At 36.6% G+C, this 19,502-nt stretch overlaps 2 protein-coding genes across 5 annotated transcripts in view; both read left to right on the plus strand.

The window, feature by feature from the left end:
• DPY19L3 (dpy-19 like C-mannosyltransferase 3) overlaps nucleotides 1-19,502 on the plus strand; it is an 86,521-nt gene that overhangs the window by 34,668 nt on the left and 32,351 nt on the right. For all 4 annotated transcript variants that reach the window (XM_055552651.1, XM_055552649.1, XM_055552650.1 and 1 more), the window contains 5 exons: nucleotides 3,584-3,674; nucleotides 9,894-10,015; nucleotides 10,589-10,734; nucleotides 12,672-12,795; nucleotides 13,328-13,462. In XM_055552651.1, the coding sequence (XP_055408626.1) occupies nucleotides 3,584-3,674; nucleotides 9,894-10,015; nucleotides 10,589-10,734; nucleotides 12,672-12,795; nucleotides 13,328-13,462 (618 nt within the window). The remainder of the gene's footprint in view (nucleotides 1-3,583; nucleotides 3,675-9,893; nucleotides 10,016-10,588; nucleotides 10,735-12,671; nucleotides 12,796-13,327; nucleotides 13,463-19,502) is intronic.
• The window catches only part of PDCD5 (programmed cell death 5), a 176,778-nt gene that overhangs the window by 23,537 nt on the left and 133,739 nt on the right, over nucleotides 1-19,502 (plus strand). The gene's annotated exons all lie outside the window — the stretch shown is intronic.

A 19,502-nucleotide genomic window follows, 5' to 3' on the forward strand; every position in this document is an offset into this window, starting at 1 on the left:
ACCTTATGCTAACATTTTTTCTTATTTATTTGATACTGTAGTATTTGCACATCTCCCCATTGAATACTCCTGCAAAGCAAGGAGTCTTTAGACCAAGTAGGGTTAATTTGCACAGTGGTAACTGGTAGAGCGGGGGAAATAATTGCTTCTGCTGAGCCCAGTGGAAGTACTGTCACTTCAGCTAGTCTAACCTGCTGACAAACACTGCTTGGCAACTGTCACATGTCACTGCTTTCATCAGCGCTAGGGCAAGAATCATCCCATTCTAACAGATGGACATGAATTTAACCAGACAATAAACTATGTATGTGCCATAAATATGTTTGCTGAGGGCATGATTCCCTGTACAGAAGTTTAAGAACAGCTGTCTTATCATGAGCTACTGTTTCTTGGTGAGATGATTTGTTAACTGAATTCTGAAAGGTTACATTTATCTTTAATGTAATCTTTAACGTTAATGTGATCTTTAATGTTAGTTTTTCAGTGGCTTCCCCACTACCAGTTGCCTAGTTAATTGGGGGGCGATTTTTATAAACAAAAGTTATTTACATGAGATTTTTAAAAGCTAATGATATGGTTTCTTTGCAAATTTGGTGTCAATTGTCTGAAAGGGCTTGTTAGCTTTTGTATGTTGCCAGGGTTTGCGTATCATTAATTGTGAGCTGTCGTTTTTTTTTCTTGATGCTTATTTCTTTTTAATACTTCTGCTAAATTACCATATAAACTACTACTTACATGGTTTTAGCTGTACAATTTCTTAAAAACGCAATCTTTTGTCTTTGTCCTCTTTTCTGTCATTATCTTCAGAGACCATGTTTTTTTTATTCTTTCAACAGTGCTTCTTCCCCTGTGGAACTTGGGCAGGTTAAAATATGAAGTATTGTATTTGTTCATTTTACAGTCTTAAAGGGTAACTTCTATTGGTGTGCATTTTCATTGGCACTATCCACCAGGCAAAGTATAAATTGCTGCATAAAAACTGGAAAAGCGTTTGAATGAGTAAAGCAGATGTTCTCCTAGCATGAAGCAGATGTAAAACTTGCAAGTGTCTGTCTAATAAAGTATAGCATTTGGTTCTATGCAGCTGGTGCTAAGATTACCAATTAATCATGTCGAAATGCATTTTTACTAATCAGGATCCCCTCTGTTCTTTACACATTCTGGGTATGTTAGAGAGAGAGATGGGGCACAGAAGTGGCTTTCTACTTTTAGTACTTTGAGCAGTGTTTCTTGTTGTTGTTTTTTTTTTCTTTTTCCTCATCTTTATGAAGTCAGTCTCCTTTTATTTCTAAAAGCGTGTCAGATTGGAAGCCCCCCTACATGTGAATGGCTGGTTTGGTTCTCCAGTTTGGTTGGGCATGTGAGTTTGATGTTAGAATATTCCGCTGAAAGCAGCCATACTTTGAACACTTTAAGGCAGCAGGAGAGAAGGAAAGGAATGTAATATACTTAATGGTTTGGGTTTTTTTTTTTTTATTATTTGTATGGACAAAAACTAATATTTGCTTAATGTCAATTCCTAGCTTCTATGGTTACTTGATCAAGGAGGAGGTTGAACATTCTAGGAACAAGTGATACAATTTAGTTTTATGTTATCAAAAGCAATGGAGCAGGTTTTGCTGAAAGATTGAAGGTGAATGGATTAATGTGACTGCTAAGAAGATAAAACTTTGTAGCTATAAAAGATACAGCACAGATCAGTAGCAAATGTAAAGGCTAAAAGAGCTGTATCATTTTCTGTCCTTTTTATAAAGCAACTGTGCTCATGAAGTTACCTTTTCAGAACCTCATGGGCCTGAAATACTTGCTTTTGTGTTTTATTTCCCAAGGATAAATTTGTTTTCTATGAAAGGCAACTCAGAAGTTTTGCTACCCTGTATCTCCTGGCTTTTTAAAAAAGAGTTAATAATGATAAAATGTTAACAGTTTGTTTCAGTATCGCTAAGCGGATGTTTACACACTCTTTGAAAGTTGAGTATTTCTTCAGTGCTCTATTCATGAATTGATTTATAATACTTTTTTAAAGGGTAGGAGAAATACTTCTTTAAGTATCCTAAGGGCAAAAGGAAATACATTGAATAATTTCCAGATCTGAAGATAAATAGCATGAATGGTTCTTTTAATGAAATGTTTATTATTATTTGAAAAATAATTGGAGATGGGGAAAGCAAAGATGTGCTAAAAGAAGTTAGCAACTAGAAAGTAAGATTTTCTGAGCTTTTCTTCCCCAATAAAGCTGCATTTGTGGAATATGGATCTGCTGTATGGGAAAAAAACATAGATGGTATTGTTTTAGACTGTATGTTACAGAACCTGGTCTTTTTAAATACTGGCGTTAAGAATCTATAATAACATAGGTTATAAAAATTTTTATTCATTTATATTGTTATATATATATATGAAATTAAGGTCTAAGAATATTAATAGGATGATTCTAGAAAGTTCCCCATGCTTGTTACCAATTGCCTCCATATTTTGTATTACTGATTTAAATCTTAAACTTCATAAAAGCATCTTGCAACCAAATTGACTAATAGCTACTACTTTAGATTTTCAGTTCTTCTAAAATTGAATAGTTATATAAAAGCAGTTTAATATTTCTTATATCCATTTTCCTACAAGAAAATCTTTCCACCAAGGCTACACTTATCAGAGTACAATTCACATGTAAGGGATCTGCCCTGTTTTACTAAGAATACCTTATATTCTTAGAATAAAATGATTATCAATCTTATATAATATTATTAGCTTTTAGGCAAGTATCTAATGCAATTGTAGTTCTTTTTATCTGAGAGACTTTTTTCTATGTCCCTATTTTGTTTCTAAGTAATAGTACGTAAGAATGGTGTTTTTTTAAGGTTTTAATTTGTATGAAATAAAAAAACATTAACTCCAGAACATTAACTTAAATGGAACTAGTTTTCTCCATTGTTAAAAATTACTTGTTAGAGAAAATTTTAAACATCCACAAAAATAGAATAGTAAAATCAACCCCTATAATATATACCCAGCTTCAATAATTATTAGCCTTCTGTTGCTTATTTATTTATTGAAGCATATTAATAGTTGATATATAATATTACATAAGTTACAGGTATACAATATAGTCATTCACAATTTTTAAAGGTTGTATTCCATTTATAGTTATTACAAAATGTAGGCTATATTCCCCGTCTTATACAGTATGTCCTTATAGATTATATTTTTTTAACTTTTTGTTTTATTTTAGGGTATAGCTGGTTAACAGACAGTGTTGTGAGTTTCAGGTGAACAGTAAAGGGACTCAGCCATACATATACATATTATGTATCAAGCCTTCCATTGTCTTCTATTGGGGTATAGCTGATTAACAGACAATGTCGTGATAGTTTCAGGAGAACAGCAAAGGGACTCAGCTATACATATACATGTATGTATCAAGCCTTCCATTGTTTTTATTTGCCAACATTTCTTAAGACTATTTTGTCAGAAGTTTTTTGTTTTTTTTTTTAAGTTGTAGTTCTGTGTCCTGTTTCTACAGTGACAGTAGATGTTTAAACAAAAACTAGGTCAGGTAAACCCAATAAACCTCACTTTATTTCAGGAAGTGGAGCGAGAAATCTCATTCAGAACAGAATGTGGACTGTATTACTCCTACTACAAGCAGATGCTGCAGGCTCCTACCCTCATGCAAGGTAATGACAACCAACAGTCTTATTTAGGGTCTGCTGCATTCTTTTTAATATTCCAGCCAAAATATGCTTCTGCACTAATACATTTTAAATGTTTTATAGGGCTCGTGTAGTTTTTCTTTGTACTTGTATGCTTTTCCTTAACATAATCAATCCGTGAAGATGTTTTGCTTGGGAAGAAGTTATATATAATATTGTATGTAATTCTCCTCTCTTTGCATCTCAGCTGTACCCCATCCCAAATTATCTGTTTGCAGTTTCTTGGTTTTACTGTTGTTGTTGTTGTTGTTTTTTCATGATCATTTTGAAAAGGTCTCTGTATTTAAAAGCAGTATTGTCTGAAAACAGGAGACATTTTGGCAATACAAATGAGAATTACAGTTGTCTTTTTTGTCTCCAGTGCCCCCATTCGTTCCTTTATTTTGCAATTACCTTTTTCCTCCATTTTCTGGGTTTGTAAGTGGTTTAGTGTGTACTCTCTACCTTTACTCCATTTAATGGAACCCCCACAAAAGGCTCTCTCCTACTTAATATATGCTTTATATCCTTAATATGGGTGCAGTGACAGAGAATTGCCTTTCTCTAGGCTTTGTTTGGAATCAGGTACATTTTTGGCAAGTATTTGTCACAGGTAATGTTTTGTACTTCTAATTTCATCACAATAGGAGACTTGAAATTTTGGCCGCCTTTCATTTTAGTGCCATAAAAGTTAATCAGTTGACTCCTGTGTAGATAATCACATTCAGACATAATAAGGTGAATTACCCACCAGCCTTGCACTTAATAGTTTTAGCAGCCATTGATGACTATTGCCTATGTACATTACTTCAATAGTTACAAAAGTGACTGTCATTCCTCCTGCATTTATTACCCGAAACTCTGTTATGTAGAAAACCTTTTTCTCATCAGCTATTTGGTTACCCTGAAGTAGTTTATAAAAAAAAAATGTCAGGGTAAGTGTTGATTTCTCATCCCATGTAGTTGATCCTCATTATTCATGGATTCAATATTTGCAAATTCACGTACTCACTGAAACTCACTTGTAACCCCGGAGTCAATGGTTTTGGTGCCTTCATGGTCATCCACAAGCGTGTGCACAGCAGTGACAAGTTTTAGTTGCCTGGCGTGCGTGTTCCCAGCTGAAGCGGACAAGGTGGCACACTGCTTTCATGCTCCAGCTCTCAGACCACAGAGTCCTTGTCACAGTCTGTTTAGTGCCATGTTTTTTGCATTTGGGGGCTTTTTGTTGATGACTTTGATATTTAAAGTGATCCCCAAGCATAGCACTGGAGTGCTATATAGTCTTCTTAAATGCGAGAAGGCTGTGCTCAAGGCATACGGAGAAAATACACATGTTAGATAAGCTTTGCTCAGGTGTGAATTAGAATGCTGTTGAGTTAAATGTTAATGAATCAACAAATGGTGTCTTTAGACAAAAACTCATATAAATCAAGGTCGTGTGTTGACCATTTGATGAAAACACATGACCAGAAGCTTGGAAGAACCTAACCCCATTTTTCCTACTCGTTCAGTATTGCTCAGTTTTCTTTGCAATTTTATAGAACATAACTACAGTGAGTATGAGAACTGTCCTTACTAGTTCTCAAAATTATGAGTTGCTTCTCTAGCATTCTCTAAAGCAGTGGTTCTTATTGAAGGGCAGTTGTTGTCCCTGGGGGACAACGAGAATGTCCAGAGATCTTTTGATAGTTGCAATTTAGAGGGGAGGGAGTGAGTGTGCTACTGGAATTTAGTGAGCAGAGGGCAGAGATATTTCTAAACATCATGCAATGCTCAGGACGGTCCCCCGAACAAAGAATTATCAGGACTAAAATATCAAAATACAGGTAGTGCTGAAGTTGAGAAACTCTGCTCTACTGGTGAATAATGAGTATTTTCTAAGTATCACTGTGAGCGCAGTAGTTGATATTTCAGTTCATTTAAGTCATTTGTTAAGATTATTCTTTTGGAAGTGTACAACTCGTTAATGGGTTTGCAGTCAAGTATCACTCAACTACAGTGGTTACCAATTTATGACCAATCTTGTCTCCTCACTACCCCCCACCCTCAACCTGGATTATTTTGGAGTAATTCCAGGACCTCATATTGCTTCATCTGTAAATATGTCAGTATATTTCTCTAAAGAATGGCAACTCCTTTTTGTAAATATAACCAAGTTGTCATTGTCATAAATAAGAAATGACTTAGTATCAAATATCCACTCAATATTCTCATTTTCCTGATTGTCTTACAGATTTTTGATGTAGTTTTTTGAGATCCAAGTAAAGCTCATCCACTGCAATCTTTTGCTGTGTCTCTTTCTTTTTAAACTATAGATTTCTTGCCATCGTTCTTTCTTGTAATTCCTTGTTGAAAACAAACACGGATTGCTCTGTCTGCGAGTTTTCCACCTGCTGGGCTTTGTGGGAGCCCCAATGGCTGCATTCAGTGTTTTTCTGTTGTCTGAATTTCTTCTTGATTGGCAGTTAGATCCAGAGTCTTGCCCAGATTTAGGTTCTGCTTTTTGGCAAGAATTCTTTATAGGTGGTGTTGTACAGTTCCACATCAGGGAATGCACAATTCTTTCTTTTGGAGTTAGGCCTCGGCCATCCATTACTGAATTCTCAGCTTTTCACATATTGGTTTGGCACCACTGATGATCACTACCGAAATCTGTTCATTGTGTCATGACTGTAACATGGTGATAATCTAAGTCTATAATTCCTACCATCGTTATCAGATGGAATTCCTCTCTAAAGAAAAACATTTTCTCAACTATTTGGCAACCCAGAATTTTAATTCCTAAAGGAAAGATGGGAGAAGTACTGATCCTTTCCCTTTGTTGTAGAATGAGTTACATCTCTCGCATCCCCTCAAGGCTTGCTTTCTTAAATATCACCATAAATGCATGGATTTCTAACATATTTGATGTGTTTCAATCTTTTGCATTATTCTTCTTACAACAAACTGTCCGATCTTTGGCCAGTGGGATCAGCTTCTGTCTCTCTGATATGACTCCTGTAGTCTTTGCAGACCCCCTTGTTTTTGGCATGACATGTCCTTTCAAACCCATTTTGTGTGTTTCCTACCCCTGGCTTAGAATCAGCTGTTTCTCCAGAGGAGCCCCAGTCCTCTTTCATGGCTATTTAGAGACCACATTCTGGGTACTCAAGGCCCTTACTGCTGCTAGGTTGGTCTTTGTTTCCAGACCATTTTAGTGAGCAGAGCTAGGAAATGTGATTTTTTTTTCCCCCTGAGAGAAAATATGAATATAGCTATTTTTAGTTCAAATTTAGAACAAGGTTTTACTTTTTCAACTTTATATTTGTATCTTTTTTAAGTCAAAAATTTTGACTTCTTATGACATTAACATCACTTATCTATTTTTTGCTGCTGTGTATAATACTTATAGTGTAGAAATGATAATATTGCTACCAACAGTGTGACTGCCTGAAAAACAAAGCTGTCTTTGTAATTCTTTTTTATTTTTGTATTTTTTGTTTGTTTGGTTTTTGTCTTTGGCCACACCGTGTGACTTATGGGACCTTAGTTCCCTGGCCAGGGATTGAACCTGGACCCATGGCAGTGAGAGCATGGATTCCTAACCACTGGGGCACCAGGGATTTTTGTCCTTAGGATGTAGCCTCATAGAATTTTATAGTCACATTTCTCTATTCTCAAGAACACTGGAAAGAGGTTTTTGTTTTTGTTTTTGTTTTTAATACCAACTCAGTAGGTATCTTTGTTTTATCTTGCTTTTGGTTTTCAGGGATTGCTTTGTAAAACATTTTTATATATATTTTTATACTTATTTTTAAAATGTTTACATGGTTCCTAAGTCAAAACTATAAAACAGGGAGCATTCAGGAAAGTCCCCCTCTCATCGCCACCCTGTTTCTTTTCTTACTCTTAAGGTAACTATTTTTATTAGTTTTTGGTTTATTATTCTACAGTTAATATTTTCAGTGTAAGCAAGAATTTTATATATTCTTATTTTCCCTTTTACTTAGAAAAATCCCTGCTTACTGAACACACTGTTCTTTATTTTGCATTTTTTTTTACTTGACTGAAATCTTCATCACTCTGTAGTAGAATATCATGATATTCCTTATTTATTTACTTACTTACATTCTTGCAGTGGCACAGTAGTCCTTTGTGTGGGTAACCACATTTTATTCGGGTAGTCTTCTTGTCTGCTCCATCCATGGGATTTTCTAGGCAAGAGTACTGGAGTGGCTTACTATTACCTTCTCCGGGCCAAATTCTCTTACATAAGGATTATATCATTTTGCCTTCCCAGCTACACTGTATGAAAGTGCCTTCAGTTCAGTCACTCAGTCATGTCCGACTCTGTGACCCCATGGACTGCAGCACACCAGGCTTCCCTGTCCATCACCAGCTCCTGGAGCTTGCTCAAACTTATGTGCATCAAGTTGGTGATACCATCCAACCATCTTATCCTCTGTTGTCCCCTTCTCCTCCTGCCTTCAATCTTTCCCAGCATCAGGGTCTTTTCCAATGAGGCAGTCCTTTGCATAAGGTGACCAAAGTACTGGAGCTTCAGCTTCAGCATCAGTCTTTCCAATGAATATTCAGGGTTGATTTCCTTTAGGAATGACTGGTTTGATATCCTTGTCGTACAAGGGACTCTCAAGCATCTTCTCCAATAACACAATTCAAAAGCATCAATTCTTCAGCACTCAGCATTCTTTATGGTCCAACTGTCACATCCATACTTGACTATTGGAAAAACCATAGCTTTGACTAGATGGACCTTTGTCAGCAAAGTGATGTCTCTGCTTTTTAATATGCTGTCTAGGTTTGGCATAGCTTTTCTTCCAAGGAGCGAGTATCTTTTAATTTCATGGCTGCAGTCACCATGTGCAGTGATTTTGGAGCCCAAAAAAATAAAGTCTGTCACTGTTTCCATGGTTTCCCCATCTATTTGCCATGAAGTGATGGGACTGGATGCCATGATATTCGTTCTTTGAATGTTGAATTTTAAGCCAGCTTTTTCACTCTCCTCTTTCACTTTCATCAAGAGGCTCTTGTTCCTCTTCGCTTTCTGCCATAAGGGTGGTGTCATCTGCATATCTGAGGTTATTGATATTTCTCCCAGCAATTTTGAATCCGGTTTGTGCTTTCTCCACTAGGCATTTCGCATGATGTACTCTGCATCTAAGCAGGGTGACAGTATACAGCCTTGACACACTCCTTTCCCTTATAGGCTCACTAATAGAATATATTGTCAAGCTTCTTGATTGTTTCCAAGCTGGTAGTTGAGAAGTGTTATCTCAGTGAAGTTTTAATTTGCATTTCTAGTAGGGGTAAGGTTGCATCTTTTCAAATGTGTAAGAACTGTGTGCATGTTCTTCTGTGAACTGTCTATTCATACCTTCTGTTGAATAGTCGACTTGGTTACAGTAACAGGTGACCAAATTATAGCAGTGGAATTGTTTAACAACAGATTTATTTCTCACTCTTATTATCCAACCCCTATGTGGAACATACTGTTATCACAGCAGAGGGAAAAGCAAGGTTGCTAGTGGAAACATGTTGGATTCTGGAAATATAGTGGAAACAGTAGATTCTGCTGATATGACCTCTGTCACATCCACTCACATGCCATTGCTCAGAGCAAGTCATATGGCCAAACCCCTCCCAGGGGAGTAAGGGAGGCTTCATGTATTCTCCCCAAGGAGGTCCTAACAGGCCCTGTGACAGGAAGGCAGGGCAGGAAAATATAAAATCCTCTTGTGCAAATTTCTGTAGAAGATTCTCTCACATCACGAAAGTTATAATTTACTTATGTTTGTGTAAACATTTAAACAAGTGTCCATGTGATATATGGGGGGTAAGCTCTGTGTGGGTGGTGGTGGTGTTTAGTCGCTAAGTTGTGTCCGACTCTTTTGCAACCCCATTTACTGTAGCCTGCCAGGCTTCTCTGTCCATGGAGTTCTCCAGGCAAGAATACTGGAGTGGTTGCTGTGCCCTCTTCCAAAGGATCTACCCAACCCAGGGCTCAAACCCGCATCTCCTGCATTGCATTTCAGGTGGATTATTTACCGCTGAGCCACCTGGGAAGCCCAAGGTTTTTTGGATAGGACTATATTATATCCCCAATATCTAGCACATTCTCTGACATATACTAAAGAATCTATGAATAGTTTTGAATGAATAATTATAATTATCTTTTCCTGAATTTTCAAATATTAATCTTAGGTTTTCGTGGCTTAATATATGATAACAAAACGGAATCTATGAGGACAATTAACCTCCTTCAACGAATGAATATTTACCAAGAGGTTTTTCTCAGTATTTTATATAGAGTTCTACCCATACAGGTACGTTGTGATCTGTGACATTGAATTTAATATCCGATGAAAGTCAAAGTGTTGAATTGTTTTTCTGATCTTCAGCTGTCTTGATATAAAAACAACAGTATGCTAATTTTCTGTTTACATATTGTGAATTTTACTTTTTATTTATATTTTATAAGATATTTTTACATATAGATACTTCGAGGCTTATAAGTGCGCAGTTTGAAAGCTGGTAAATATTTTCAACTGGAAATGTGTAATCACTCCTCATTTACCTTTGAATTAAAAAAAAAAAAAAAAACCTGGAAGATTAGCAGATCACAGTGACCCTGCTCACCTAAATAAGGGAATGCTAGACAAAATTAGGTGTAAAACTTTTCTGAAGCCAAAGTGCTCAGGAACTTCCTTCTTCTGCTCTTGATACTGAGAAAGAAGGCTGCTAGCGCACTTTTACATGGGAAGGAGTGATGTGTGCTTGTTTCTTGGAATTAATACCAAACTTCTAAATACTCAATTTCTACTTGCATGTTTTTTAAGTGGCAATGAGTAGGAGTAGGAGTTCTGTAACAAACATTTTTTTATCATTCCCTTTTACAGAAATATATAGAACCAGTTTATTTTTATATTTACACCTTATTTGGACTCCAAGCAATTTATGTCACAGCTCTTTACATAACCAGCTGGCTCCTGAGTGGTACGTGGCTTTCAGGACTGTTAGCAGCCTTCTGGTACGTCACAAATAGGTGAGTTGGAATCAGTATTCCTTTCTCCCTTTCTAAAGTGTAAGTTTACAAAATGAAGTTACTTCATTTCCAGTTTAAAGAAGGTTGTTCTTCCATGTGTGAGAGTATTTTCTCTTTGGGGAAGCCCTGGTGGCTCAGCAGTAAAGAAGCCACCTGCAGTGCCGGAGACATGGGTCTGATCCCTGGGTTGGGAAGATCCCTTGGAGAAGTAAGTGGCAACCGCCTCCAGTATTCTTGCCTGGAAAATTCCATGAACAGAGGAGCCTGGCATGATACAGTCCATGGAGTTGAAAAAGAATCAGATACGACTTGGTGACTAAACAACCACCATTTTCTCTTTGGGTTACCTCATGAAGTTTTTATTTAGTAACATAGGAAGTCCTACTTCTGTATTAATATATCTACAACTGAGGAACAAAACATTGAATTGTAAGTCAAGAGAATCATCTATAATAGTCCCAATTGTGTTACTAACTTGCTGTATGATTAATATTTCTCTAGTCATAAATCTCATTTCTTAAAACATTTGATAATATCTTTATTATCAACCTCAATAAAATTGTGTGGAGCTCCTAATTAGCAAAGCATAGAGCACTGTACAAATGTAAGGAAGTTCTTACACTATTTAATTAATATATATTAATTTCCAAATACCAGAGCATTCTGAAATAGCATTTTTACAAAACATATTCAAGATATATCGAATTATTGCCTGACCCGTAAAAGCAACATCAATATTCAGTATCAGTCTTAAAATTTGAACATGAGTTCAAATACTAGTTAAACCTCAACAAATTACTTTTTATTATAACATTATTGAGTGGTTACTATATGCCGAGCACTTTACATTAGTGCTTTATATTATTATTTTAGCAACCTTATAGTGTAGGTACTATTATTACTATTTCAGAGATGAAGTAATGGAAGCTTAAAAGGTTGAGTTTTATAGTATATATTATATATATAAATATATGTAAAAGGTTAAGTTATATGCATAGACATGTATATGAGACTATTTAATAGGCATATATATTTATATAGAAAGGTATACACACACACACACACACACACACATGCTAAGTTTTAATCAGAATTCAGATGCAAAGTGTGAGACTGCTGTGTTATGCTGCTGCTTAACATTTTAATCTAACATATAATTCCTGCTGAAAGTCAAATTTGCTTCTATTAAAAGTAAATAAAAGACATTTGTTGGAAACCTAGTGTGTGTAGGAATGGTTCTTGGTACTGGGTGTACAAACTTGAAAGCTATTCTTGCCCTCTGGGGGTTCACATTCTAGGGGGGGTGTGGGTCAAGCAGTTTTTACCAGTATTTTTTAAATTTATTTATTTTTTATTGAAGGATAAGTGCTTTACAGAATTTTGTTGTTTTCTGTCAAACCTCAACGTGAATCAGCCATAGGTATACATATATCCCCTCCCTTTTGAACCTCCCATCTCCCTACCCCGCCCCACCCGTCTAGGTTGATACAGAGCCCCTGTTTGAGTTTCCTAGGCCATACAGCAAATTCCTGTTGGCTATCTATTTTACATATGGTAATGTAAGTTTCCATGTTACTCTTTCCACACATCTCACGCTCTCCTCCCCTCTCCACATGTCCATAAGTCTATTCTCTGTTTCTCCATTGCTGCTCTGTAAATAAATTCTTCAGTTCCATTTTTACCAATTATTAATCAATGACAAAATTAAGACTCGAGTATGAAACACTGCCAGTTCTACCCCTGTCTACCTGTGGACAGGTTATTTAAATTTTCCCAATGACAGTTTTATGTTACAGGGATGATGATAGGGACAAATTATTGAGAACCAAGAACCAAAATCTAAATACACTTAATGTAACACGTCTTTCACTTCAGGAAATCTTCGAGGTAGTGACAGTAAAAATTACCCCTTTGGCGTTTGTGTTTTCCGTGTGCAGAATAGATACCACAAGGGTGGAGTTTACCATCCCCCTGAGAGAGAATTGGGCGCTGCCATTCTTTGCAATCCAGATAGCAGCAATTACATACTTCCTGAGACCAAACTTACAGCCTCTTTCTCAGGTAAGTTTTTACAATCCTTTGTGTGTATTCTTAGTTCTCCAGTTTTATCTTAGAAGCTTCAGAAAATGTGATGTTCGTAGTGTCCCAGTGTCCGTTGATAGTTCTTATTCCACGACTAGTTTTTTAACTTGAGTTAAATTTTTTTTCCAAGCCTTTCCCTACTTTACAAAGAAAATGTTTTCATTTTCGATGTTAAAAATGTTCTTTGTATCATCTGCCCTTAAATAGTTGCAGCAAACCCACACACAATTTCTGCAGAGCTGTCAGAAGCGATTGCTCTTGAGATGTGACTTGCTGCACTATCGCCTCCATAATAATATGGAGTACACATACTGTATGTGAATATTTATATGCAAAGTGTCACTTTGGGATATTTAGAGCATAAGTAACAAATGCAAGAGTTTTCAGAGCAACATTTTATAGTTTTTTTTCTGTTTTGTTTGTAGAGATATTGGCTGCTCTTGAGAACACTTGTCTGAGAGGCTTTTTATTAGTAGAGACGTGTAAATTATATAAGATTTTCTTTTTACAGAGGCTGACACTTCTTGCCATTTTCATATCAACTTTTCTCTTTAGTCTAACATGGCAATTTAATCAGTTTATGATGCTGATGCAAGCATTAGTGCTGTTCATACTGGACTCCCTAGACATGTTGCCAGCAATGAAGGTAAGCTTTGCTTTCTTTTCTCAGTTGAGATGGTCAGTGTTTAATATCATTGTTTTATATCATAGAATGAGCTCAAAATATGCACATGCCTAATGATAAAGTTGAAGCTGCTTCTTAACTGTAATGTAAATATGTTGTGGTCAGTTGAAGTTGAATAATTTATACAGCCTAGTTTGATGATTTTAACTTTTATCTTGCTTATTTTACATTAAAAGACATATTTATTTGGAGCACAAGTATCTGAGTCAATTGTCCTTTATAGAGTTTACTTAAATGTTAAAATATAGGATAGCTGTTTTAAAATGTGTTACTGTGTATTACCCCATCCTTTCTCCCCCCAAGGGAATCAGTGGATGTATAACAACTTTTCTGTGGTACTTTATAAAATGTTCATAGTAACGTTTACCAGTGTGGGATCTGAATCCCTGTTGATTGGCCAGAGGCCACCTATGAAATAAGGAAATTATGAAGGAAACCGTTGTTTGTCTCCCAGTGTGTGCTGCTGTCATTTAACTGCATGGCTTTTGTCACGTGCAGAACTATGTTATGATGTGTATAATTTTAAGTTGCTCATAGTTACTATTCTAAAGTAACAGTAACTTAAGTATTTCCCAAGTACAATGAAATATTATCTCCAGACCTAGGGCAGCAATATAATCTCATAGAGAAGAGTTGAGCTCACATATTCCATGTCAGAAGAGGTGTAGCAATCTTTGAAAACTGACTGAATCTGAATTAGGAAACATTAAAATCAGTCCGCACAGAAAACACAGGTGGGAACCCATATAAGATGTCTCATCCATTAGGAGTTTGCCATCTAACTTGGAAAATGAAGATGTCTATACAATTAGATGTCTAATATATACATCTATATATCTATCTCTTTATATATATATAGATAGATAGACGTCAGTTTGTAGTAATACTAAGCACTAGCATTAGTGAACCAAAATCACTGCAGATGGTGACTGCAGCCATGAAATTAAAAAAGACGCTTACTCCTGGGAAGAAAAGTTATGACCAACCTAGATAGCATATTGAAAAGCAGAGACATTACTTTGCCAACAAAGGTCCATCTAGTCAAGGCTATGGCTTTTCCAGTGGTTATGTAAGGATGTGAGAGTTGGACTCTGAAGAAAGCTGAGCGCCGAAGAATTGATGCTTTTGAACTGTGGTGTTGGAGAAGACTCTTGCGAGTCCCTTGAACTGCAAGGAGATCCAACCAGTCCATCCTAAAGGAGATCAGTCCTGGGATTTCTTTGGAAGGAATGATGCTAAAGCTGAAACTCCAGTACTTTGGCCACCTCATGCGAAGAGTTGACTCATTGGAAAAGACTCTGATGCTGGAGGGATTGGGGGAAAGAGGAGAAGGGGACGACAGAGGATGAGATGGCTGGATGGCATCACTGACTCCATGGACGTGAGTCTGAGTGAACTCCGGGAGTTGGTGATGGTCAGGGAGGCCTGGCGTGCTGCGATTCATGGGGTCGCAAAGAGTCGGATACGACTGAGTGACTGAACTGACTGACTGAACTGAAGCACTAGAAGTCTAGAAGAAGAAAGTTATTTTTAGGCTAAAAAGGTTTCACAGAAATGAGGTGCTTGAGCTGGACAAAAAATGAAGAGAGTATAATTTGGATGGAATGTGAGAAAGCAAAATAATGAAGGTAAAATACAGTAAAGAAAGCAGGTGGATAAATGGGAAAAGAATCAAAAAAGAATGGATACTGATATGGGTATAACTGAATCACTTTGCTGTACACCTAATAACCAACACATCATTGTTAATCAAGTAAACTCCAACATAAAATAAAAATTTAAAAATTGAGAAAAAATTAAAAAAGAAAGCAGGTGGATAAGCGAAAGCTAAAATGTATATGTGTGTATATGTATATGTGTGATATTGGATAGTAATAATGGAACCCATGTGCCTGTAAAAGCTATATGTACAAATGAAGCTGAGTCCATTCCTGTTGGTTTATATTTGCTTTCCTGTTAACTCTTTATACTTTGCTCATGGAGACTTGCAAGTTAAGGGGAAGGAGTGCCTAGATGCCTCTGTATTGCTCCTTGTCATACACTCCTAGGCCAGTTGATTTCTTCATATCACTCCCCCCACCCCCAACAAGTACATTCAAAAGAACACTGTACACTTTAACATAAATAAATTGATTTATTAATTAATTAATAGAAGAAATTAAAAAATAAATAATGAGCAATTTTGAAAATATAACTATGAAGTTTTTTTGTAGTATATAATTTTCTCTAGTGTATTTTTACAGTATCAAAAGCCCAAGAAAATGTGTTTGTCTTTTCACCAGACTTTCACGTCTTGAAATTTATCATAAGGAAATAATCAAAGATGTTCATTTTAGTTGTATTGTAATAAGAAAAGTCTGGAAATGACCCAAGTCAATAGCAATAGAGTATTGTTAAATGAACATGTCTTAACTATGTAACAGAGTATTATATATAACCATATTATATATAACCATATATATAATCCTTCTCCCTTTTTTCAAAAGTAAAACATGTATATAGAAAGGAAAGTTTCCAGAAATATATACGTTAAAGTATTAACAGTCATCTGATCCCGTGGGTGGGGAACATCTCCTGAGGAAGGAAATGACAGTCCACTCTAGTATTCTTGCCTGGGAAATCCCGTGGACAGAGGAGTCTCATGGGCTATAGTCCATGGGGTCACAAAAGAGTCAGATATGACTTAGCAACTAAACAACAACAAAATGTGCTTAGTACTCTTATTTTCTTTTTGTTCTATAGATCTCTTGAATTTTCCATAATGAACATTTATTATTTTTTTTAATTAGAAAACAATAAAAGATACAATTTTGGCACACACTCAAAACTAAAGAATAATACAGCGGATTTATTTTATATTCAGTTCTAAACTTCACCGAACTTTTCATATTTGAAACTCTGTTGGTGTTAGAAGTAGTATCAGAATTTAAGAAGGAACAGTATCATAATGAAAGGATCCTGGCTTATCATACCAAGTTGCTACTATCAGTTCTGAAAATAACTAGCTCTTTAAGCTTTGTCAACTGATATAAGTTCTTGGAGCCTTAGTTTCTTCACAAACTGGAATCATGATCTCTAATCATGTCACATGGGAAAGAGTCAGAATAATTGATACAGAAAAAGATAATACAAATTCAGAGCCTGATGTGGTGATAAAAAATTATCTTTTTCAGTACGTGTCATCTTTTCATGGATGATGGAAAGTCTCTTACCATCAAAAGTGAAGTTTTCAGTGAGAAATGTGTACAGAATTTAAAAGTATAAAATAGAACAGTAAATGTTATTATTAAGCATGTAATTAATTCTGTTCCATTACTAAGAATATAGAGATTACCTATTGTGAAAACAAGACACATTAGTGATTAATACCTGGGAGGCAATTTTAAAATACTCAATAAATTTCCAGATAAAATGAAGTAAACGCACTTCTCCTTATTCCTCCTCCTAAGTACAATTAAAAGCAGCCCTAGATGTTATATAAAAAACAAACATAAGATTTTGAGAGGTGGAGAAAAGAAAGTAGACTGTGCCTAGAGACCTCAAGACCAAAGGAAAAACATGACAGTGAGTTCCCTCAATTTTCTCTTTGCTGTGTTTATCTCAGACTAAGTACTAGAGAAGTTAACAACCAGGAAATACTAATGGATTCAGAGCGGGGAAAAAAGCCTCAAGAAAAGGGTGAAGCATGAATGCCACATGGAGAACCTCCAACTTCTAACTATTGTTAATAAGACATCCCTTCCCCTCTTTGCCAGGATGGTGTCAACAGAAGCCTTATGGGGAGCCTAAACTTTCATCTTCACCTTGCAGTAATGAGATATCCCCTTAAAAGTCAGCAGAGGTCAAATGGGCACCCTGGACAGCCAGATTCATCTGGAAATAATGAGACAGCATCCCTCTTCCCTCAGTGGCATGAGGCTGGGATGGTATCAGGAGGTCTGCTGACAATGAAGGTTTACAGAAGGTTCCAAGATCCATAATTTCATATGGTACAATTGAAGATCATTTATTAAACTAAGAACCAGGAAAATCTCTTGAATGAGCAGGGATCAACAGGTGGCAACACCAAGACAAACAAAAGTTGAATTATCTGACAAGGAATTTAAAGCAGCCATCATAAAACTGTCACTGAGCAATTACAGATGCACTTGAAACAAATGAAAAAATAGAAACTCTCAACTGAGATTTAAAAGATAAAGAGAGGAAGCAAATGAAAATTTTACAACTGAAAAATTCCAATAATGAAAGTAAAAATCTCAGAAGATCAATTCAGCAGTGGACTGGAATGGTCAGAGGAAGGAATCAGTGAACTTGAAGGTAGGACAATTTAGAAATTAACTAATTTGAACATGAAAATAGACTGGAAAAAGTGAACAGAGCCTCAGAGACCTGTGGGACCATAGCAAGAACTTGAATTCATGTAATCAGAACCCCAAGAGGAGAGAAGGAGCATTAAACTGGAAAAAAAGTATGTGAAAAAATACATTTGTGAAGGAATGATCAAAAACTTTACATATTTGAGAAAACCTACAGAATCAAGAAGTTGAGCTAATGTCGAATAGTATAAACCAAATAAATCAATGCCAAGATGCATCATAATCAAACTTCTGAAGACTAAAGATTTTTCTGTGAAATCAGTCCGAGAAAAACAATACTGATGGGGTAAATCAATTTGAATGACAGCGGATTTCTCATCAGAAACCATGGTGCTGAAAGAAAACAATGGTCAACTCAGAGTCTTATACACAGCCAAAATATCTTTTAGGAAAGACAGAAAAAGCAAAACATTTTCAGATGAAGGAAAACTAACAGAATTTCTTACCAACAGACCTACTGTTTTTAAAAAATGGTAAATGTTCTTGAAACAGAAGGAAGTGATAAAAGGAGAAATGTTGGGACATCAAGAACAAATAAAAGACAGTTAAAAATAAAAATATTAATTCAGTTCACTTCAGTCACTCAGTCATGTCTGACTCTGCAACCCCATGGACTGCAGCACACCAGGCTTCCCTGTCCGTCACCAACTCCTGGAACTTGCTCAGATTCATGTCCATCAAGTTGGTGGTGCCATCCAACCATCTAATCCTCTGACGTCCCCTTCTCCTTCTGCCTTCAGTCATTCCCAGCATCAGGGTCTTTTCTAAGGAGTCAGTTCTTCTCATCAGGTGGCCAAAGTATTGGAGCTTCAACTTCATCATCAGTCCTTCTAATGAATGTTCAGGACTGATTTCCTTTAGGATTGACTGGCTTGATCTCCTTGCAATCCAAGGGACTCTCAAGAGTCTTCTCCAACACCACAGTTCAAAAGCATCAATTTTTCAGTGCTCAACTTGCTTTATGACTACTGGAAAAACCGTAGCCTTGACTGCGTCAGAGATATTACTTTGCTGACAAAGGTTGACGCAGTCAAGGCTACAGTTTTTCCAGTAGTCATAAAGCAAGTTGAGCACTGAAAAATCGATGCTTTTGAACTGTGGTGTTGGAGAAGACTCTTGAGAGTCCCTTGGATTGCAAGGAGATCAAGCCAGTCAATCCTAAAGGAAATCAGTCCTGAACATTCATTAGAAGGACTGATGATGAAGTTGAAGCTCCAATACTTTGGCCACCTGATGAGAAGAACTGACTCCTTAGAAAAGACCCTGATGCTGGGAAAGACTGAAGGCAGAAGGAGAAGGGGACGTCAGAGGATTAGATGCTTTTTAATATGCTATCTAGGTTGGTCATGGAGAAGGCAGTGGCACCCCACTCCAGTACTCTTGCCTGGAAAATCCCGTGGATAGAGTAGCCTGGTAGGCTCAGTCCATGGGGTCGCTGAGGGTCAGACACGACTGAGCGACTTCCCTTTCACTTTTCACTTTCATGCACTGGAGAAGGAAATGGCAACCCACTCCAGTGTTCTTGCCTGGAGAATCCCAGGGACGGGGGAGCCTGGTGGGCTGCCGTCTATGGGGTCGCACAGAGTCGGACACAACTGAAGTGACTTAGCAGTAGCAGCAGATTG

The sequence above is a fragment of the Bubalus kerabau genome, chromosome 17 (genome assembly GCF_029407905.1).
Source record: "Bubalus kerabau isolate K-KA32 ecotype Philippines breed swamp buffalo chromosome 17, PCC_UOA_SB_1v2, whole genome shotgun sequence".
Lineage (NCBI taxonomy): Eukaryota > Metazoa > Chordata > Mammalia > Artiodactyla > Bovidae > Bubalus > Bubalus kerabau.